The sequence below is a fragment of the Pseudochaenichthys georgianus genome, chromosome 3 (assembly GCF_902827115.2).
Source record: "Pseudochaenichthys georgianus chromosome 3, fPseGeo1.2, whole genome shotgun sequence".
Taxonomy (NCBI): Eukaryota; Metazoa; Chordata; class Actinopteri; order Perciformes; family Channichthyidae; genus Pseudochaenichthys; species Pseudochaenichthys georgianus.
The window spans coordinates 33,970,156-33,993,711 of NC_047505.1; the positions used below are offsets into that span (position 1 = coordinate 33,970,156).

Here is a 23,556-nt window from a genome sequence, read left to right on the forward strand (position 1 = left end):
TTAATAAAGAAATAAATAAAAAAACCTAAAGATGTTTTTACATATTGGGTGCATCAGATCTAGAACCATTGTAAGAAGTCAGCTCATCAGTCTGGATTTAAAGTGAACCTGCAACCCTATAGTTCACAGGGATGCAGTACGGACACCAGAGGGCAGCAGTGAGCCGTGCACATCATCGTGGCTCGCAGCCATCTTTTCATTATCATAACAAATCTGTAAAAAGATGTTCATGTCTCTACATGTCATCAGCATATCTCGTCTCTCACCCGGTCAATGATCTGTTTGATAGTGTGCAGGCGAATGATGCCGGAGTTCTTCTGGTCAGTTCCTGCATCCCTGGGTTCACTCTCTATGGAAGACAAATGGACAGAGTTACTGCATCATGTCAACACAAGAGAGAACAACAATAAAACAAAGCTGTGCCCCAATTAGACATCCTCGCAGCGTGCAGTTGTCAACTCCCATAAATAGAGCCGTTACAAACTGAATCAAAATCTCCGTATGGGAGAGGACAAGTGGACGTGTGTGAAAAAAGCTAGATAGTAAAGAAAAATGAGGAGAGCAGCCAATTCATGCAATAGTCATTCTGTATTTTGGTTAGGTTTGGGGAAATTAAATTCAGTGTTAAATGAATGTGTGTGTGCAACTGCATGTAACGTAGATGTGTTATGTGAGAAACACTGACGTGAAATATGCACATACAAGAGCATGAGGGTCATTTCAGGATTAATGAGAATACACTGTCATTGTAAGCCTCAGGGATTTAGGCAAGGATGTGTACAGGGGTTTATGATTCACACAAAGATAAGCAATGGTTTCCTGCCGAGACACACAGGTTCAGAAGAAGGAGATATGTCAACAGGGGGTAGAATAATAATAATAATAATAATAATACATCACAGGCTAGAATACATTTCTAATTTCTAATACAATCTATGATCTTACACAGCTATTAACATTTTAGAGAGGGCAGATATATATATCCATGCAACAAGTCCAGAATCAAGCGTGTACAGGAATGTTAAGATAATGTGTTGGGATTCAATTTCTGAGAATACACAACATTTGAAAGACCAATCTTTGAAAAGTCCTTCCATTTACACTCGGGGGCTTTTGTGCAATCACTGCATTATAACATATTACAGAGACACGCACAGAAACACACCACTGTCAGCTTTGTATAATGTGCTTTTGTAGATTAACATTAAAGTGGTGGTTTGATTGCAGTCCGGAGTGTAAGCCATTTCAAAAATGTCATTCTGATACACCTTTGTTCCAGCATGTGCATGCACTTCATATCCAATATATTTACTGTATGGATAATGTGTCTGAATGCATCGTGTAGTCAGACTTATTTCAGGATATAAACTCCTAAACAGGTTATATTTTGATCCCACTGCTGAGATACTTGATTATTTTATAGATACTAAATGCTGTGTATTATTATGTGTAATTATTATTGCATGTAGTGTTTCATTGGCAAATAATAAGTATGAAAAGCATGACAATATGTCAACACATTTTGAACTACAGATAAACATAACATTCTTAGTCAATTTTACATTATTTGATGATTTTGTTATGATTCTGTTAAAAAGCAAAAACTCACATCTCAGGTTTTATTGCAAATTAAACGCAGAGCTTTACATGCTGCCTTGTTGTTGTTGTTGTTGTTGTTGTTGTTGTTGTTGTTGTCTCCCTACATGATGCCATTAAGAGGGGAATAACACTGACTTTAACTTTAAAATGACTACTGTGTCTATTAAAGGATACGGCAGTCCCTTCCATTATCAACATGTAATATCACAATAACAAGCAGCTCCTTAGAGACTTACATTTGCATTCTTAAAAGTATTTTTTACTTTTAAGAATGCAAATGTAAGTCTCTAAGGAGCAAAACATTATCAGAAGTAGAACAAGTCTAAGTGTGTAAGGATGTGCAAAAGGTGATCCATGCTACTGCTGCTGAAAATCTTTAATAGATGTGTTTTTAATTCGTTTTTAAAATATTAATTGTAGATTTCTTTCCACCAAGAATAATATATGAACTGTATGATATTGCATATATTCAGTGTCAGGTCAGCAATTGACTTTATAGTCATGCTAATATATAACAAAGTAATTGTTATAACCAATTGCAGTGACTAAATGTGACTTCCTAAATCAAGTGCTATTCCCCCATGCACATTGTTTAAAGCTCTATAGGCCTATCTAGATAGCCACCAAACACCAGATTATCTCTCATTCACTAAATCAATGAAACAAATAAAAGTTGATGCACTATGTGACATACTTTCCCCTCCTTGTTGTTGTTGTGATTCTGAAAAGAAAGTACAGTTACACAAACATCACTGGAGTGGCGGGAATACACATCAATGAATGGAATCACTGTGTGTGGGTGTGTGCTGAATATGCGTGTGTACGTGCACTGCCTTGTGTGGCTGTGCACTCATTGAAATTCAATACTGAGTGTTAAAATAAATACCATACATTAAGGAGGGTTGCAATTTCATGAAGTAAGAGGCAGTGGAGGAGGACTGAGAGGAAAAAGTGTGTGTGGCTCTGGGTGGTGTGTAGAGGAGTGTGTAAAATAAACAGAGATTAAGGAAGACGTTTTAAATAGCAGGACACAGGAGACACAACCTGACTAACCTGACCTACTAAAATAAATAAGGAATATATAGTATTAGTATTTGTAGCATATTCTGGAGTAAAGCAGATTGCCATCTTAAAAAAATAAAGAATTGCAGAAAATGTAACTTTTATAACAAGTCCCTCGTCTTATCCGACTCAGAATTCTTGAGATATGAGTCTCTATCTTTTTTTAATGATGAATGACTTATTTTCAAGTCGATTAGTCAACTTTCAACAGTATGTTGTTGTTCCTGTATGTGTTCACCTCCAATCATTCAGTTTATAATAACTCCTTCTTATTCTGATCTCCAAAATCTCCCAGACTTCATAAGGTTGTTCAGAGGTGTGTAGACCTCAGTTTGCTATTACAAATGTGGGGTGCATATTTATCAGATACTGACCACTACTGTGAACATTTGCTGAATGCTGACAACGGCATTCAGCTTTAGACATGTGTGATGTGTACATTAAGAGTGAGGACTCCTATCTTTGTAAGACACAAGTGGGACCCTTTTCATCAACATTGGAAGAGACGGTGATGTGTACTTTATCACTTACTTGCTAGTTCAAAGATGTCGGGCTCCTCCCTGGCCAGTTTCTCTCTGGCCACGTCTGCGATTGGCCCAAAGAGAACCACAGGCCTCAGGAACCCAGCTGCACACAAGCAAATCAGCATCATGGAACACTCACAGGCACAATACTTCATCATCATACATCTGGATCACATCACAATAAGTGTTGTTCAAATGAGTAACTTTGTAATGCTTAGAGGTATGAAAACGTCGGTTTGTTAAAAGGGCTATAAAGGGTCTTGTGTTTTTCTAAATTCTCTCTAAATTAAAGTTTGAAAATATTTGGGAGTTGAGTGCGTCTAAAGTCTTCCTCGATGTACTCTTACCTTCCCTCAGCACCACCCTCTCGTAGGCAGGGAACTTGCTCTGGACGGGCTGGGCGGACAGGTCCTCCCTGCTCTTCCGCAAATTCCTCTTGGAGCTTCGTAGTCCTCTGAATCTCCAGAAGTCGGCTCTGTCCCCTCCTGGCGTTTTGGGGAGGGTGTACTGCACACTGGACAGCTGCTCCGCTCTGGACAGAGATGATGAATATGGTGTATCAGTATGAGTAGGGTCAGCTGTGAAATTCAGTTAAACTGCCATAAAGGCAATTTTAAGACTATTTCTCGGGCTGACTCCTGTTTAGACAGAAATAAACAAGATGCTGCCAATGACATACCATCGTACACTACTGCATTGTTAATGGTTGCCAAACTGATTATTGAGTAGTTGCCATCATTGACCAAAGAAATGCTGACTACATTCTTAAAAGCCATTATATATTTAGGCTAATTGATATTGTGTCTTGAGGGCTAGTACAATCTAATATATAGCTCAAAAGTCACGTCACAAAGTGCTCAAATATCACACGACTTAATGATTTGTCTGTGAATAGCAGAATGACAGGGTCAGCATTATGATGTCAGTAAACTCAGAACTTTGCATCGGTTATTTTCCCAAGATGTTAACACAGATAAGTGTTATCTACACAGTTCAGCGTTGCTCCGATTGGTTCATGTTTGATAGAACTTAAGGCAAGAGTCTGCAGTGAAATCTCTGGCCTGACACATTGGCTAGCGTGGAGAATAACTCATGTTTATTGGATTTTATTATTATTATTGAGCAACGATATGTTGCATAATTTAAAAGAATATTTTTTAGTTCTTGCTGTTACTTTAAGGATCTTTGTTTTGAAAGAATATCCAGGGAGGCAAATGCATCTTGGCTGAGAAGCTAGAAATATTGCACAAGGCTTATTGTACGAGATATAAAAGCATGCAACACGTGGAAATCTAGGACTTTGAGGAATCTGTGTGTAAACACTGTGAGCGGCTGCTGAAGGCTGTGGAGACATGATGATCTATACTTCATATCCTCACACACACAGAAAGCCTTCAAAAACCTCACACACTAGTCCTTATAAAAGCATTAACCTGACATACAGGATCTGTTCAATATGACCAGTTTTAAAACACTTCCACAAATCATCATAAATGTGTAAAATACAATTTGTATGTGCTCCTGAATCCTTCCTTGCTACTCACTGATGAGTGTATCTATTTCTGTGCCTCCCTTGCCCATTCATAAAGTGCCAGGACACGCTCTACAGGATTTAAAGGTGCGACCTAAAGCGTATTGCACCTGTTCTTGTTGGGGATGATTCCCCTCTCCACTTCCTGATGGTTCTTGCCAATACGGATAGCGAGCCAGGAGCCTAGTTTGCCGTTGTAGAGCGTATCTACTACACGGAACACCTCGCCCTTGTTGAAGCTCAGCCCATACGGTGACTCTTTTTCATATTCAAAATGGGTCCGAATGTAGAAGGAGTCCCCCACGTCCGATTCCACTATCCTGCGGTACACTGAAGAGAGAGCAGAAAATGACATGGATGATTAAATCCACCTTATAAATGTTCTGCCTTTGATGTCTGGTGATGTTTTTTCACAACTAACAACGTCATTAATACTGTGGCCACTCACCATCCTTCTTCTTCTGGGCCAATATAGTCACTTCTTCTCCTTTTGGGAGATCCAGCAGAAACAGCACAGCCTCCTCCCGGATTATGTTAGCAAAGTCCACATTGTTCACCTTCAGATGCATAACAGAAGACGTACACGTTATTCATTTGTATTATAACTAATGGACCATCATACAAAGAAGCAAAGTAAACTCTTATGCTTGTGTTATAGCATGCCAACTTTACCCTACCAAGTTTGAAAGAAAACTGTAAAATGCTTCACAGTGGTTGAAAGCTACTAAATGATACCATTCTCCCCCACTGTTTTTCCACATTAAACAGCTTCCTTTTTTTAAATAGTTGCCAAAGATAAAAACTTTAGCAGTGAATACTTTTTTGATTTCTCACAGAATAGGAACACAGGAAAAGAAAAACGTGTTGTTCCAACAGAAGCAGGCCGATGTATTCCCGCTACAAGGGAGCAGCCTCCTCCTCCTCCTCCTCCTCCTCCTCCTCCTCCTCACCTCCTGCTGCTGTCCCAAACACAATAACTGCTGTTTATTGACTCTGCTTGAGGGGCAGCAGGGGAACCAGAAACACATGGACTGAATCACTGAACCCCAGAAAGACACCTTTATCCTTCCCAGAAACAGACGTGCTTGACGTCTTTATCTCCACTAGCACACCGTGACCAAAGGGAAACCATCTAAAGATGGAAAACAATGTCCTGGAAGTCTCCAATGTCTGTTTGTACAGTGCAGAGAACACACACACACACACACACACACACACACACACACACACACACACACACACACACACACACACACACACACACACACACACACACACCACACACACACACACACACACACACACACACACACACACACACACACACACACACACACACACACACACACACCACACACACACACACACACACACACACACACACACACACACACACACACACACACACACACACACACACACACACACACACACACACACACAGAGAAATAAATCTATGCTGTGGAATTAAAGGAACACAAGATTCACTCATTAAGAGAAGGAGGAGATACAGTAACAAACAGCTTAGTCTGTCAGAATAAAGCAGTCCTTAAATGTTTATGACATGTGTAGCTACGTATACAGCCTCATCTGAGCAGTACACTACACTACAGAGCTACACAGCATTATACAAAGCAGGTGAAATACTGCGTTGTTGTACAAACATGTCAGAATGGATCTCTGACATCAAGAGGTTTCCATCATCGCATCAACAATGTTACTCTAGTGTTCAGTGAGACAGAAAGTCAACTGTTCTGAGGTCAGAGTGCAAGAACGACCTCTATTGTGTCTTCACATTGAAAACAAGGGGGGTTTTGACACGAGGCACAGCCTGGAATGACTCATGGACTGACGAATACATTGTGCTGTATTCCCAAGATCTCTTCACACAGAAATACAACCATTGTGGCCATTGGGTCACATAGCTTCACCACTGATTAGCTAAGTTAGTGTGGGCTGCTACTGCTCATCTATTCCCACAATAACACCAGATGTTCTTCTTACTCATACATGAGAAATGGAAAAAAAGAATCAAAGGTAATAATTTCAACAACCAAAAAACGCCCAGGACCTAGTGTGGATCTTTAGCCACAGTTAAGCTTTATATCGGCTTGTGACTTTTAGAATGAACACATACACTATGTTTACAAAATGTAGAAGTTATTGAGGGAATTCTGGTTAAACGAGGAAATTATAGAACACATTTACGCAGCCATGGTTACTGTGTAATATGTGTGTAGCAACAGAATTCTTCCTTATTACCCGAACACTGTCAATTGATTTAAATAGGGCTGACATATTTGATAAATGACAGTGTAGGCAGAGGAGTTTTTAGTTTCTATTAGTGCGCTTTGACAGATGCAATTAAAGGATAGCTTTTACAGAATTTGAAAAATGTTTCACTTCAGCAAACTTTAATTAAATGAATCCAGATTTATTTTTCTACACTGTTCAGTTATTTTTAACTAACTCTAAGCGACAACTGATGAACTTTCCTTTAAACCCAATTAACTGCTGCCTTTGTGATATTCTTCCACTATGAAATACTGAAATACACACACACACACACACCCACACCCCCCCCCCCCAAATCTGTATACATGTTACTTGAAAAGGCCAACAATAGATGTTTTGTTTGATAGATGGAGTTTAGCGTACCCTGAGGATCTGGTCTCCCTCCTCCAGCCCCTCCTTGGCTGCAGGACTGTCCTCCAGAACACCTGCAACAAAGATTCCCACGTCGTTTCCTCCTGCTAACCGCAGACCAACACTCTCTCCCTTCTTGAACTTCACCAGTTTCATACTCGGCCTGCAGGACAACACATAGAATTAAAAAGGTTAGCACACCCTGGATTAAATCAACAATAGACCAGCTTTTAAGTCAAATCTAAAGTGAGAGCATCTGGGACCTGAGGATGCTCTCATCATGAGCGGCGCTGGGCACGGGGGCGTCAGAGGGGCTGACAGGCAGGTCCACGTCAGGCTGCCCAGGCTGTGCATAAACTGGCTTTGGTTCTGAAACATAAATACAAACATAGTTATTATTTAGTCCTGCACTCTTTGCAGAACAGCATTAGTTTGAACACACTTGTAAATTAACAATTGCTATCCAAGTGCTGGGTTATAGTAAAAGCAATTTCAAAAGTGAAAGAATAAAGCTCAATCTGTAAACAATTTCCAAAACAGTATTTGTGGCGTAAACCTGTGTTGCACAATGACAATAGATACAAGTAGAACCCAATGAAGTGTACAAATATAGAAAGGTGGTGAAAGCTGAGTCAACCAAGAGAAACAACACTAATCCCTCAAACTGAGGGCTGGGGGGGGCAGGGGTTTCTGTACCCGGCAGCGGAGGTAACAGTTTGTCATCTCTGGAGCTGGCCTGGTCGCTGGCCTGAGACAAGACGCCATCATCGGAGCTTTTGACGAGTGTGGACATGGACCCTGGTTTGGAGATGCGATCCTCACCTCGACTCCGATGGCTGAAAAAGGCAAAAATAACAATTACAAATTCAGTTCTATAGGATTGTCAATGCTGTAAAAAAGAAAATGGTTTCCATTAAGGAGTTCCTCAAATGCCTGCAACATCTTTGCTGATTTCAGTGTGTGTAAGAATGTTGTTGTGTTCATATCGTTTGTTCCTGTGCTGACATCACCAGAGAAATACAGACACAACGCTAAAAGGAAATAACATGACGTGAAGGAGCATGTGGACCAGATTTTGAATGTGAAGACAATGAGCTATTAAAAGAAGGATGTAGCGCTCTGTGAAAACGACGAGGCAGTTTAATTTTGTAATCTATGCTGTATGTCAATGGCAAAGCACATTCACAACCAGAAACTGAGATGGAGCAGACAGGGTTTTAATATCTAAGTGAACATCTTTTGGAAGATTGATGTAACCTCCCTTTTATCAACCATTCCAATAAAAGCAAACAGCCAAAGAAAGAAAAATCAAACCCAGTCTTCCAACATAAACTCTTGAGTAAGGATACTTTTTATGTCCAAGTTCCTGTTTAACCTGGATAAAATAAACAAGGGGAAACTGGGTGCATGTGTGTGTGCATGTGAGAGAGTGAGAGAGAGTCTTGCAGGCTAAGTCTATCGGGGAATAAAGGGCTCTGCTGCTTAAAACAATGGTTGAATTCCATTCTGGTCACATGACTGCCTGCTGGCACAGTACTTGAGCTGCATTTAGGAGCTTTTGTGGAAGAATGTTAAGGTGCAGGCTGTGCCACCGCCTCAGACTGAGCAACTTCTCCCATTCTCCCACTTTTGCTCATACAGTGTGAAAATATTCAGTGTAGGAAAGTTCACAGTACACTGAAGTCCCCTATAATGAATCAGTAAAAGTCAAAAACAGCACATATCTCTTTTTACACACAAAGGTTTAACTTTATCACTATTTTCTCAACACAGCATGGACTTTTCTAGGTCCACAACTTCTCTCACTAACAATCAGTTTTACACATCAAAATTATCCGTGCAATTACATGTCAGCAGACTCGGCATCAGAGAGTTCTCTGTGGACGTTTTTGTGGGGAGAAAAGGGCAAATGAGAGATATGACAGAATTGTAATCGCGGAGATAGAGAGAAACACAGAGTGTGTTTTTGTAAAGGATGAATGAGAAAGAGAGTGTGAGAGGGGGGAAAGAGAGGGACAACAGAGCAAGGGACAGAAAGAGGGACAGACAGAGGGAGAGGAGTGAGGGAGTGTGTTGTGGCCTCAATCTGTTGTTCTTTGCTACAGAATGACGCTAAATAAGGGTTCACAGTGACAAACGCCATTTGACAGAAGCCTTTGTTCAATCCCCTCCTTTACACATTCTTAAAGTGTGGGTACAAGCAAGAGCAAGCAAGGAAGAGAGGGACAAAACAAGTGAAGGAGGCATGGACATCAACACACTTTGTAAAGTAGAGTCCGGCCACACCAGAATATCAACACTGCATAACGGTCGCAGACTCTTTATCAATCAACTAACTCCAAAATATTTGAACAAAATGGGCGAGATAAACTGAAACTCTGTGCAATAGCAATATCCTAGTGTTGAAAACTAACATTACAACAACATTACATATCAATAATAAGACAAAAACATATTATAAAGCAGAAATTACTCACATATACTTGTCTGTCAGTTGAACCATGGCGCTAAATAAGTGAGTTAAATTCCCTGAAAGACAGATCCTATGTGCAATGTACACTCTGAGAGACGCTGTGAGAGAAGGGCGTTTTTGATAATATGTTGTATTCAAAAACATTCTACAGCGTCGGGAGAATAATGCCTCTAAGCCCTACAGCCAATCAGGTTAAGCGAACCATCTGGCTTGGGGCAAAGCACTGTGGGAAGTATGTCAAATTCCCCTCCTAAACTGGTAGATAATGAAAACATCCCCGACATTACAGCGATGTGAGTGTCAGACTGGTATTCCCTCAGTAACCTCTGCAACCACAAACACCTGAGAAGCAGGTGTAACGCCTCCTCTGAAAAACTCACGTGCTCACCAGATAAACCAGTCAAACTAAATGTGCCGTAGTATACACAAATAAAATGACATAATATTTGCTTTGACTGCTTCTGAACAAACAGGAGATGCGGTGCACAAATATAAAAGAGGGGTCGGGGAAAGAGCAAGAGCAAGAGGAGTATCACATAAATACTCAGAACAAACACACACTGGCCGAGTATCAGAGCGATGCATTCACTTACATTGGAAGGAATCTGTTCAACAGTGAACCTGCCCTGAACCTGCATTAAAACAAGCAAGGTTACACACTGTGATATCTAAGGAAAAGGCACTGGAGGTTAATCTAGCTGTATGTTATGACTGACAAGCAACTAGTAAGCTAGAAAAGTAAACTAGCAGCAGAGTAGTTCAAAACATCACGCAGCTACGACAGCTATATGGGTCCTAGTACTATATGTAAATAGGTTACAGGTTTTCAGCTAGACGTTACTTTTGTATACTCGCAGTGTTTCCCATACATTGATTCATTTGTGGCGGGCCGCCACAAATGAATAAGGTGCGGTGCATTCTGTGGGAAACACTGACTATATGTAAATAGGTCTACAGGTTTTCAGCTAGACGTTACGTTCTAATGAGGCACTTTGGCTTTCAGGAAGAGAATGTGTTACTAACAGCAGGTTTAGCCCCCATATCTCACTTGGTCAGACCTCGATCACATCAACATCACAGCCTTAAAGCCACTATTTGATAAGCAATGGGTTTGTTTTGGAGTATGACAGCCTGCTCTGTCTGCAACTCAAGTCCAATATGAATATCAGAAAATGGAGGTCTGGTTGTAAGAGAATCTGATGATTCAACTCAGGACTAGAGCTTAAAGGCTGCAGGCATTTGAGCCCCTGGTTTAATAGAAACCCTGCTTCACAGCATCACACATAGCCATTTACTATGATCAGAAACCAGCAACAGCTTCAGTCTTTTCTCATGGCAGCCATGGGTCTGCTGAAAAAGGTTCCAAGCCTGTGTCCCTCCCCCTGTCCCATGTTTGCCAAGGTTAGTTGCCCTATTAGCATACAATGCTTAAGCTGAGAGAAACTATAGTGACTGGCAGGACTTCCTCTAACACTCCTATGACATCTATGTGCTCGTCTGCTACAAAGAGCTATGACACTACTAAACTACGAGAGAACAAACTTACTGGAAGCTCCAACTGGCAGTAAGAAAAGAGGAGACAAAGAGACATTATGGACATTACAATGATCTAAATCAACAGCACATCATGTGTACAGTATATGCAGGATGTAGCTATGGAAGGGCCTTGCATCGATTGTACTTGCATTATAAAATGAAGATTCATTATAACAATGTTAAGGTCCTTTGCATTAGTAATTACAACAGGAGTACATTTAGTTTAATATTAAATAAAACTAGCGTTGCACGATTTAAGACAACCACAACAGTTTGAAGGTTGTTTTCAGTACAGAAAATAGTCAAAAGTACCTAGATAACTTACAAAGAATAAGACCTCAGTCCACCAGGAGGCGGATAGTTATCCCTCCTCTATTGGAACTCGGTGATCTGGAGGGAGTGTGATGGTTTATGCATGCAATGTCTTTATCTATTGATATATGCATTAGTGGTGAAAGGTACTTACTCAGCACCCACTAACCCGTAGGTGCTACAATTATGTATGAGGGTGGAGTTGTGGGGTGATGGATGTATGACTGTTGCATGTGTGACAGCTGTGTCCTGTCACCTGATTTGCAGGTGTGTGTGTGTGTGTGTGTGTGTGTGTGTGTGTGTGTGTGTGTGTGTGTGTGTGTGTGTGTGTGTGTGTGTGTGTGTGTGTGTGTGTGTGTGTGTGTGTGTGTGTGTGTGTGTGTGTGTGTGTGTGTGTGTGTGTGTGTGTGTGTGTGTGTGTGTGTGTGTGTGTGTGTGTGTGTGTGTGTGTGTGTGTGTGTGTGTGTGTGTGTGCGCGCACGCGCTACCCTTACCTGCCATTGCTGATCTGCCGAGGTGAGTGACGGGGAAGGTCTGATGGCTCGGCCCGATCAGGTGAGCGTGATCGACCTCGCCCGTGCGATCGATTGGAATGCTCGGATGTCAGCGAATGTATTTCTGAAATGTCTGTGAAATTAATATGAAATTTGTATTTGCATTTAATCAATGACACAAATCCAGATAGAGTTATAATGACAGGAAAAAACATTATTTAACTTATTTTAAAGTGCACACAGGCATTGCATTGGTACAGATGTGTCTTTTGTTAAAAAAATACAATAAGATGCATCCAACGCGGCGCTGCCACAAGTCTCACCGTCTCTGTCCGAATTATTGGCTGATGGGATGCTGTCATCAAGGTCGGGAATGTTGAGCAGCGTGGCTCTATCATCTCTCTGTACCACCATCTTCAACTTGCCCTTTGACCTCTCGATCAGCTTCTTGGCATCTATTAGTGAAAGGTTCTCTGTAACTGTTCCATTGATCTACAGGAGGAGAGGGTTGACATGAGAACTCAAAGTCATCTTCACGGCACAATGTTTCTGTAGAGCCCCCAATGTGAGCGATGTGTGAGCGATGTGTGAGCGATGTGTGAGCGATGTGTGAGCGATGTGTGTACAAGGCAAAGAGGAATTGTTAATAGTTCTCTGTCATAATGACAACAATGATGTCTAGGTAGATTACAATGAATTTAGTGCCGTCAGAGAGACACATAGTCCACAGAAATGTTATCAAATATATTGTGTAAAGCAAAACTTCATTATCTTTATTCAGGCATTTTCTTTCTCTTGTTCTTTGTCACACACACAAATGGCTCTGCCTTTCTTCAGAACAATTGCTAAAGTACATTTAATTGTGAATGCATCTCTGTGCCGTTGAGGAGGATTTGTTTTGCTCCTCACAAATTGATTGGATAGAAATTCAAAGGAAAGAAAGAATGTTTGGTATTCCTGCTGGAGAGCCTGCATACTAATGAACTGTGACCTCGCTCTGCGACCCACTTTCAGCCGCTCGCAGAATACCGCAGCCGACTAGTGAGCGTTTTTAGTAAAACCTGATTCTTCTCTCTCACCCCAGCCCACTCCTTTTATTAAAGGACAACGTTTGAGGTATTTCTTTACACATTCATGTTTTATTTAATCTTCTAATAATATTTGTATTAATACATTTCTCCAATATTGTGTTTTTAAAACCAATGGCTCATTCATGCAAACACTCCTCTCAATATCTCACCTTAAGTACAACGTCTCCCTCCTGGATGTTTCCGTCTCTGGCAGCGAGGCTCTCAGGAGAGATGTCCTTCACAAAGATGTGGCTAGCCAACCGCAGTCCGTATTCTACTTTCAGAGCAAATGTGCATAAAGTCATATTAACAGGGCGTATAAAAGTACTCTGCTAATACAATTAACATTTACGTTGACAAGCAAGAATAAAGATAGACATTTACTGTGAGAAGTACAATTTGGGAAATTATTTTGTTACAGAAGAAGCATCAGTGTGTTCAGACATAAAATAAAAAATACTTAAAAAGTGGAACAGAAAATTAAAAGTAAAAATAAAATGAAAAATATGATATAAAATATTAACAATAAAAAAAAAATCGGGATAATTAAATGTTCTTAAAAAGTCATAAATACTGCAGTTAGTAACAGGAATATATACTTACACTACAGGAGTATAGACATACTTGTATATACATAGGAAAGTATAATGTACAATGTACATCAGAGTTCCCGTTAGAATATTTTTTTGACGGTCAAAATGTCCGTTAAAGTTGAAATCTTCCTGACAAAATTAGAAAAGTGCCGGTCAAAGGTCTTCTTTGTTATTTATTTGAGCTTTAAAACAAATTGATATGATTCGATATTAAACAAACTAATTATAGTAGATCAACTACATTATTCAAAAGTGTACAGTAACTTATAATAACACAGGAATAATAAACGGAGCACTCTCTCCCTCTCCTGACAGCCCGTCAGTATCATGCAGCTCGCGGATCAGTAATGAGTGACCCGACAGTAAAACTAAACATATCTATAACTAGTTACGGTAGTTTGAGAGGTAATTAAAATAGCTACGTGTGATATTCCAACCTGAAGTGTGTTTTGTTCCGCTCACCGCTGCAGGTGATCATGCAGAGCTGCGTGTCGACTCGTCAGCAGCAGCTGATCTCTCTCTCCCGTCAGATTAGACTTCACTCGCGTTTATGTCCATATCGATCAGATCCAGCTAGTTCTAGCTAATGATATGACTACCTGTTTATTAAAAGACACCTAAACAATAAGCGTCGCTATGCAACTGGCTGAGGCCGCAAAGGATAGCGCAGCATTATGCATTTGTTTACATGCCGACCGGAACCCCGAGGCATTACCAACAGATCAACGCACAATCAACCCATACAGGACATCTCTTTCTCCACATTACGTGTTAGACATTAGAATTGATTATTCTTGTCTGTCACATACTCTTCTGTCTGTCACATAAGTGGCACAACTGATGCGCTATTGCGCTAAGGGGAAATGATTTTGACCGGACAGATTTAGATTTGCCGGTCTTCAGCATATTTTACCGGTCATAGTACGGTAATTACCGGCTAACGGGAACTCTGATGTACAGATATACAGAGAATTGCCGATTACCATTATAGCTGAGGGGACTCTTCATGTGTTGAACATTGTGTTGCTCACCTTCATTCTTACGGGACTTGACCAGTGTGACCTTGGCAGGCCTGGTTGGTGCAGAGGAGGTTTGTGATCGGCGATCGGAGCGCGGTGAGGCGCTCCTCTCCCGCGAGGCGCTCCTCTCCCGCGAGGCACTGTGATCCCGCCTGCTGCTGCTGCTCCGCTCACGATCCGGACGCCTGCCGGTGCCCGTGCCTCCGCTCGCTCCTCCGTAGGCACTTTGGCTGCCATGTCCACTGTGGTGCTCATAGCCATCTTCCTCATCGCTCTCCTCCTCTTCATGCTCTGACATCGTTTCCCTGTCCCCTGGCCGAGAAACAGGTAACTGCACTTTCCTCTTCCGCCGAATGGTCTTTGAATAGATAGGAAATGTTTTTGTGTTAAAGAGGCAATTGTTATTGTCTCCATCACATCTGAAGTCAACGCGATTAGAGGATCATTAAAAGTTGCACATTCAGACACAGTGTCACACAAAATCTATCACGACAATCAAACTTACTATCTTTGCATTTTTCCCGCTCTTTCGGAGCTGCTGTACTGCGTAGGCATGCTCCACGTTGTCCATAGAGACAGCATTGACCATCACCACTCGATCATTCTCTCTGAAACAATAAAAACAGCTTAGTTAATAAAGAGTGTCCAAATAGCTGTAGAGATCGATATTAATCCAACCTCATAACAGCGTGGTACTCATTTATATAGAATACATCTGAAATATTTAATAGGAGCTTACCAATGTCAAACTAACATTCCAGCTACAACCCAAAACATATAGTTTATAATTGTCAAACTTACTGTAGAAGTCCCTCAGCAGGACCTCCTTTCAGCACATCAGATATCACAATGGAGGTCTCTCCACTCTGGAAATGAGGGTTGTCTCGCCCACCTGAGATGGCAATACCAAACCCAAACCCTGGGGCCTACACACACACACACACACACACACACACACACACACACACACACACACACACACACACACACACACACACACACACACACACACACACACACACACACACACACACACACACACACACACACACACACACACACACACACACACACACACACACACACACAGACAGAGAGAGAGAGAGAGAAGCATACACACTCACTGATACAGCATTATTGGCAGATACGTTGGCCCTATTCCAGTCGTTGCTGTAAGCAGAAACGGGCTAGTGGGCTCTCTGTAGGATCATTACCAGTGAAACCAGTGTTTGAGTAAAATAATGAAATGGGGTTTAAAACACTGGCACATGTACTGAAGAAAACAACATATGCATACGTTTTCCAAGACGTTTCCATGGAGGTTTTGAGGGCTGTGCGCAAACACCAGCACCAAGGGAGCGAGCCAAGTGATGTTAATGGCTGATCTTACAACCACAACAGCACAAGAGAACCGCAGGCCCACCGGGCTGCTCCTTCAAGCCCAATAAAGCCATACTAATTAGATTACAGCAAGCAGGCCAGTCTAGACAAGTGCTCTATACAATCCCAGCTAACTACAGTTTGATGTCTCCAATCACATTCAGAATACAAGATCAAGAGTATATTTATAATATCACCTATCTCCGGTAATCTGATGATGCAGATTGTGCATGAGGGGTAATCAGACACCAGGGAAATCTATCATAATAACATGTGACTTTAACAGGACTTAAATAATGGCTTGGATTCAAGCCATTATCCTCATCTTTTCCTGGAGTTGTGTTAAGGAGAAGACTTTGTTGCCAACAGGAAGGAAGTGAAATGAAGTAGTAAGGATGTGGGTGCTGATTTCTGTCTTCCTAAGCCTTGTTTCCTGCCATCTGGGTTCCTTGACTATTGTTTCAGTACCACACATCCTGCTGCTACAGCTGGACGTCTCAGTACAGCGAGGAGAGAGATGTATAGGCAGAGAGGCACAGGGAGGAAAAAGTGAAGAATACTAAAAGACATACTGTAGGTTGGGATGCCAGGACGGACAGAGACTGAAGAAGACAAAGGGGAAAAAGGGGAGTTGTAAACACTTACCCTGTGAAGGGTCACTGTGTGCTGTTCCCATATGACCGTTTCCTCCATCGCTGCACTCTGCAACACAACAGACAAGAGGGAAAGGGTCAATATCTTGAGGCTGACTTATACATTCATGTTTCCAGTATTTTAAAATCCAGTTTATTACAATAATCCTGCAAGAAAGACTGTCTTTGAGAAGCGTAATGTGTTCTTGAAGAGATTAAGCATGAAACTCCATGGTATTTCTTAGGCAGTAGTAAGTTGTGGTGTTGTTTGGACTGCATTATATTGAATGGGCTAATGTTACATCCATGAGAGGCACAGAATATTAGAAATACCTGCTTCTTTAATGCAATATAATGAAGACACTTGCAGTGTAGCATACAGTACAGCCTAAACAATTATCAGACTAAACTCAACCCCTTTTTGAAATACATTAATTGGCTTTTTATACATAATTATATGGAAGGTAGAGCAGTTGTCTTACTGTTGCTAGGGACGCGTTTCAAATGTTTTAACAAAAAAGGTATGAACACGATATAACCAATTTCAATTGAAGCCAAAAATGGTCGTCCCTATATTACTTTTTATTATGTATGTGTATTTAATAGTGAATTATATTGTGAATCTTTCTATTCCTATATAGTAGAACAACCTCCTGAATGACGGCACATGTAACCATCGCGAAAGACACACTTGTATAATGCAACAAAATGTCATTGACTCGTGAAAATCTGCAAACAAAAAGATTGTTGAAATGTCTCCACATCCTGTTCAGTTTCAGTTGTTTGGCTCCCAGCAAGCTAGACTACATGCTTTGTTGCACGACTACATCCCAGAGTCCTAAAGGTCTACATGTTCAAAGATTATGACAGCAGCATGAGTAAACAGCCGGCAGAGACTGACTGAGGTTCAAAAGACTGAACCTTTGGATATTACTTCTGGATGGGTCATCCCAGAGAGCTGAAGCAAAGCAGGTATTTAGCTGCTCCTCTGACCTGCCACACTGGATTCATCCCATGCCAGGCAGGCATCTTTTGCTTTCACTCATTCTCTTGTTCAGTTACATCATACAGGTTTTTATTTATGCTTAATTCCACTTGTAGTATAAGCTTTTCTATCTTAATTACTCCATAAATCACACACTGTACTTCTATTAGATCAAACGGACACTCCTCAATGTTTTCAGGTATATTTTTTCTTGTTTAACTCCAAGAGTGCCATGTCCCCAGATTCTAAATTAAAGCTTTCCTCTGCTTCCCTCCAGCTGGAGAAGCTTCACTTCTCTAAAATTACTCTGAGGATGACCCCAGAGTAATTTATAGAAAAACACCATTGAATGGAAGATTTCTACGTTTGCATGCGGCAATATTAACATATAGCAGGAAATAATACTTCTATGGTCAGACAAGATAAGAGTGTATACACTATTATAAAAGGCTTCTAAGATATGCATATGCGCTGACAGAAGTCTGATATCTGGGAAACAGACACTGCTAGTGATGCTTATGCCCTATATCGTCTAAAGCAGCAGACAATGTCCCCCACAGGCTGATGACTCTGTTTCCCACAAACAGGGCTGCCTCCCTACACTGTGAAAGATAAGCAAATCAATCTGTGTGTGTGTGTGTGTGTGTGTGTGTGTGTGTGTGTGTGTGTGTGTGTGTGTGTGTGTGTGTGTGTGTGTGTGTGTGTGTGTGTGTGTGTGTGGTGTTGCCTTTTCCTGACATGCTTCTCTTTCATGCCCACCTCTCTAGTGTTGAGTGTTGGCGAGGGCGGGTACTGGGAGGGGACGGTCAGGGGGCGCACAGGCTGGTTCCCCTCTGACTGTGTGGAGGAAGTGATGCTTCGAAGCCAAGACAACCGATCAGGTGATCACTAGTAGTCACACACACTCACAGACACAGGCTCATCATAACACATAGCATAATTTCAATGAATAAAAAAAAACGTTAGCCACAAATGTCATATTTCACCTCATATAAACTTTAATTTAGCCTTTCACAAAGGCCTGACAATGGTTAGACATGCTAGTCTTTTGATGAGACAATGTATATTGGAGAGATGCAGGGAAGGCGGATTTAGTCAGTTACCACCAGCTAGCTATGTTACCCATGTTTCTATTATTTATGCTAAGCTAACTGATGGCTGGTTTTAGCTTCATGTATACTCTCTCTAACTAAGGTGAAAAGGGCAAATTAAAAAATAATCAAAATGCCTTTCACAACTTAACTTGGTTGTTTTTGTTGATCTGACAAACAGTCGATCAAATACAGCTGTTCATTTTAAAATGGCATACCGCACATGGAATATAGTCAACATAATCCTCGTTAGGTTAAAGTCGCAGATCTAGTTTAAGTTGATTTGAATCAGAAGACCACATTTCTTGTAACGGTGAAAAACTATCTGTTAAAAAGAGAGATTCTCCTGTGATGGCAGTAATAGTAATAGTAATACAGTAACTGAAAAGTACCTGCTGCATAATGAATCTTTCAAATGGACCTAATGCAGGTCGATCATGCTGATGTCCATGTGATTTTCTGTTTAGAGAGTCGTGGAGAGCGGGCCAAAAGGCTGTTCCGTCATTACACGGTGGGATCCTATGACAGCTTTGATGCTCCCAGGTAAGAGTTACCTTGCCGCCAGCCATCACTGATGTACAGCAAACTGAATGAGTGCCAGTTTTTTCCAAAGCAGAAGCAACCTGCACATTATTCTCTAAGCGAAGGGGCAAAGATGATTAAGGGTGTTGCTTAAGCTCACAGGGCTAGGGGTAAGGGTTAATCCAGTGTAAATTCCCACAGAGTGGTACTTCACCTAACAGAAGGGTATGTGAGCTGGACACAATCTGGACCAATAGGGCTGAGCCAAAAGGCTTTTGGATGCTTCGATGCCTATTGAGTGTGATATGAGGACCAGAACGAAGCATGAAAGGGTCAGATTATGACTGACGTATTCTAGTTAAATAAAGGTTAAGAAAAGAGCAGCTTGACATTCAGATTATTGCAATGTTTGCTTCCATTGTGCACAGAACAGTACTGAGCCAAGAAGGGGTTCGGCTCTTTGCTTAAGTGCATGATGTAACTTGTCCATCCGCCCATTGGGTGATGCTAGTCAAACTGACATCCTTTCATTATGACACAGCTGCTGCAATGTTTGACACACAGCACATGTTGAGACAGGGAGTTGTTGTTACAGTAACATACTGTATTCAACCCTCCAGATGATTCATGCAGTGATTCATTTGTTCCAGTGGTGCTTTGATTTGTTTATTGTGATGTGTTGTGAGTAATTCATGCAGTAGGATGAAGATGTGCGAGGGTTCACTGCGTCAGGTCGAAATGCTGATCCGCCTGCTTTTCATACTGAAGTCATCCTCCAGGCACAGGTTATCCAGCTCTGTTTTGACTAGTGTGTTCTGCTGAGTTTAACATGGGCAGACTGGGCTGATTTCTTCGTATTGGGTTTTAAGAGTAACTTTCCTTTTAGTTTGTCTGCCTTTTGGCCCAGGGTGCTATGCATGCAGTGTTGCCAGGCTGCAGTTTGTATGTGGTCTGAACCTTTTAGCAATGATGAAGGTGGTTTCAGACCACTATGATGATAAGTCTGAAATATAAGTGTTGACCGATGTTATACAATCACCCAGTCATCGTTACTGCCCTACTATCTGAACTGATGCATTGTACTGTAATACTGTGCCATGGTACAAACCATAAAAGTACTTCAAACGCAGCTGAGATCTTTACTTAAAAAAAAAAAAAAGTCATTATGCGTCTTGTGCTGAAACACACACACCATTCACCTGCAAATGGATTGTATACACAAATGTACACAGCACAGTTAACTTAAGTCTCTGCATGTAACCCACCCTAGTATTATTACACTATACCTGTAGTGGCACCAGCCCTGCTGAAGGGTAGCAGGAGCAAACTCTCAAGGTCCACACTCAAGGTCCACTCTCTTGGTCCGTTCTGGGACTTGAACCCGTGGCTCTCCACTTCTCAAGCCAAGTCCCTACGTACTAAGCTACTTCCGGATCAACTTCATCAGTTTTCATCAGAAAACCGCTTCCTATTCAGCTTTTTGATCATGGAGTCAGAACTGAAACCTCTCTGGATCTTCTGTGGAGTTGGTCTGTTGTCACATGAGCCTGAGTCCTGTGTTGACTATGCGAGTGTGATTTCTCCTCATTAACTCGCCCCAATATAATGTCATTCCCTTTAATGCCTTCCATCTGCATCATGGCGAGCACCTTGTCGCTTTGAGGCAAACTCATTCCAGTGTCCATGACTTGGACTGAACAGAGAGAGAATTATTTACATAGAAATAAATCCACTATCAATCACATCATTATTTAAACGACATCCCGCCTTCAGCCTCCCTCTTTCTCTCTTTTTCATTCATCATCATCATTCTTTATTATTCCTCAACTTCCTCTTTCATGCCTGCTTTATTTGCTTCTCATGTTTTGCCTCTGTTACTGTGTTTTTCTCTTTCACATGCACACAGTATCAGTTATTATCAACACGCTTTTCATCAACAGTGACATTTAACGCACTTAGGCAAACTTACACACATATGTTTGTGCACACTTGCAAACACACACATCATGGGTAATGAAAGCTGTGTACTGCAGCATAGACTGTGCAGAAACTATTTGTTTGGCCAGGCAGGCAGGCATTGCTGACTCAGAACCGCCTACTTTGTAATATCTCATCTATCCTTTCTTTAATTCGTCTTTATTTGGCCTCCTCTCCCGACCATCCCTCCCATGCTTTCTATTTATCACTGTATATCTAACCCCCTGTACTTTTTAATTTTCTTTTCATCACTCCCTCTCCCCTGTGGTGTCTCCATCTGGAGGTCAGACGGTGAAGGGCACTCTCAGGGAAAGGAGGGTTGGAGAGGGATGAAGAGGTTGGATGAAGGAAGAAGGGCATTCAAGGTTTACAATTGGGTGAAAAGAGACAAATGCATTGTTTTTTGAGAAAACAACATGGGGCGAAAGCGGCTTGAAAGAAAGTCTAAAGAAGTTCACTCAAACTCTAAAGAACAAACCACGACCAATATGGACTTTAAAGGGTGGCAATTATTAAAGTATGCGACTTAGGTTTGTAATGTCAGTTTGGTCCATCACTTTGGCCGTGTCGGATACAACGGATGGATTGCTCCTGCCAGGTTTTAAACAGACATTTATGTTTCGTAGACAATCCTAAAATAACATAGTATTGCCTTCGGTCTGAAGCTAGTTATTGTTCTAATACTCATTAATAAAGAGAGTCTTATCTGCCAATCTCTAATCATAACCTCCTTTCACGCCCAAGCCTTGTTATTTGTTAACACATCTGTGTGGTTCTGTAAACATTTGGCTGCACACAGATTGTTCCACCTTTGCTGTTTGAGCAGCATCTGCTGGCATACAAAAGACTTGTAACACTGCTGCTCATTTCAAAAGAGATGAAAGCTCTGAGCTGATGGTTCAGATCTCTGTCATTGCCGCAGTTGCACGGATCAAACTGTACACAATGTTTACATGCAGCTGCTCCTTCCCCCGGGCCGCAGGAGACCAGTACTCTGCTCACAGCGGGTCGAATAAGGACGAGTGAGCACACACAGTTAGGAGCAGGAGGCAGAACACCCTGATGTGCACTGCTGTGGTGGTGTGTGTGTGCCGTGTTAGAGATATGCATTGCTTCTTGTGCAGTATAAAGTTGTTCACCACCATGTACGACTTCACCTTGACTTTTTGGCTAAAATAACGGGATGATCAGGTTTTGCTGTTGTCTGATGGACACACAGATTCACACACCATACAGGACCACCCAGGCAGACATGCAGCTACAATCATGTGGACCTTCTGTTAACATTTTGTTGGTACTCCTGCTCCCTCCCCCATCTCTCTCCTCCTCCCTCTCCCTCTAATTCACCCTATCGCTGTCACTCTTGCTCTCTCTTGACCCTCTCTCTCTTTCTCCTTCTTTGATGCCCTCTCTGTATCGCTCTCTCTCTCCCCCCCCCCCCATCACCCATGCATGCACACATAAACACACAAACACACACACACTCTACACAGAATCACAGCGGTATAGCCCGACATGCAGGGAGAGAAACAAAAAGGCAGAGATGTGAGCAGAGAGGGGACAAGGGGCTGTGATCGTCCTCGAATGCAGGAGGGAGGCAAAGGAGAGAGCAGGAGTCGTAGTGAGGATATGAAGGAGGGAGGGAGGGCAAGTAGAACAAGGACAGCTTCAACATACGTGGAACGAGGCTCTGAGAGATGATGTGAGTGCCTATTCCAGAAAATTGTACCTCTCTCTATCTCTCCCTCTCTCTGCGTCTATCTCTCTCTTTCCTCCTCCTCTTCCTCCTCCTTATCCTCTTCCTCCTTCCGCCACTTACCCGCCAGCTGTTTCTCTGTCCACTCTTCTCTTCCTGTCTGCGTCGATGCCTCTCCTCCTCCCCCTCTCTTTTCCTTGCTGTAGCCCCTCATTCACGCTTTGTTTACATCAAATGTGAGGGTAGTGTGTGCTTGTGTGTGTGCATGTGTGTGTGTGTGAGTGAGTGCATGTTAGAGGTTGGTGGGTGAGGTAAGTTAAGTGTGTTTTAAAGGCACGTGCGGTCGGCTACAGTAGAGGGAGGAGATGTGTAATGTTACATAGCAAAGGTGTGACTTGTCCTGTATCAGTATGT

At 41.8% G+C, this 23,556-nt stretch overlaps 1 protein-coding gene across 13 annotated transcripts in view; it reads right to left on the reverse strand.

The window, feature by feature from the left end:
* The window catches only part of tjp1a (tight junction protein 1a), a 97,088-nt gene that overhangs the window by 13,706 nt on the left and 59,826 nt on the right, over positions 1-23,556 (reverse strand). For 7 of the 13 annotated variants that reach the window (XM_071206782.1, XM_071206781.1, XM_071206780.1 and 4 more), the window contains 16 exons: positions 16,885-16,941; positions 15,661-15,785; positions 15,365-15,467; positions 14,872-15,217; positions 13,418-13,524; positions 12,501-12,669; positions 12,178-12,310; positions 8,059-8,198; positions 7,626-7,731; positions 7,375-7,525; positions 5,165-5,273; positions 4,827-5,046; positions 3,533-3,717; positions 3,193-3,288; positions 2,294-2,320; positions 267-349 (listed from right to left, as the gene is read on the reverse strand). In XM_071206782.1, the coding sequence (XP_071062883.1) occupies positions 267-349; positions 2,294-2,320; positions 3,193-3,288; positions 3,533-3,717; positions 4,827-5,046; positions 5,165-5,273; positions 7,375-7,525; positions 7,626-7,731; positions 8,059-8,198; positions 12,178-12,310; positions 12,501-12,669; positions 13,418-13,524; positions 14,872-15,217; positions 15,365-15,467; positions 15,661-15,785; positions 16,885-16,941 (2,157 nt within the window). Of the gene's footprint in view, positions 1-266; positions 350-2,293; positions 2,321-3,192; positions 3,289-3,532; positions 3,718-4,826; positions 5,047-5,164; positions 5,274-7,374; positions 7,526-7,625; positions 7,732-8,058; positions 8,199-10,428; positions 10,462-12,177; positions 12,311-12,500; positions 12,670-13,417; positions 13,525-14,871; positions 15,218-15,364; positions 15,468-15,660; positions 15,786-16,884; positions 16,942-23,556 lie in introns of those variants that run through there. The other 6 variants (XM_034110725.2, XM_034110719.2, XM_034110659.2 and 3 more) reach the window with 4 other exon arrangements.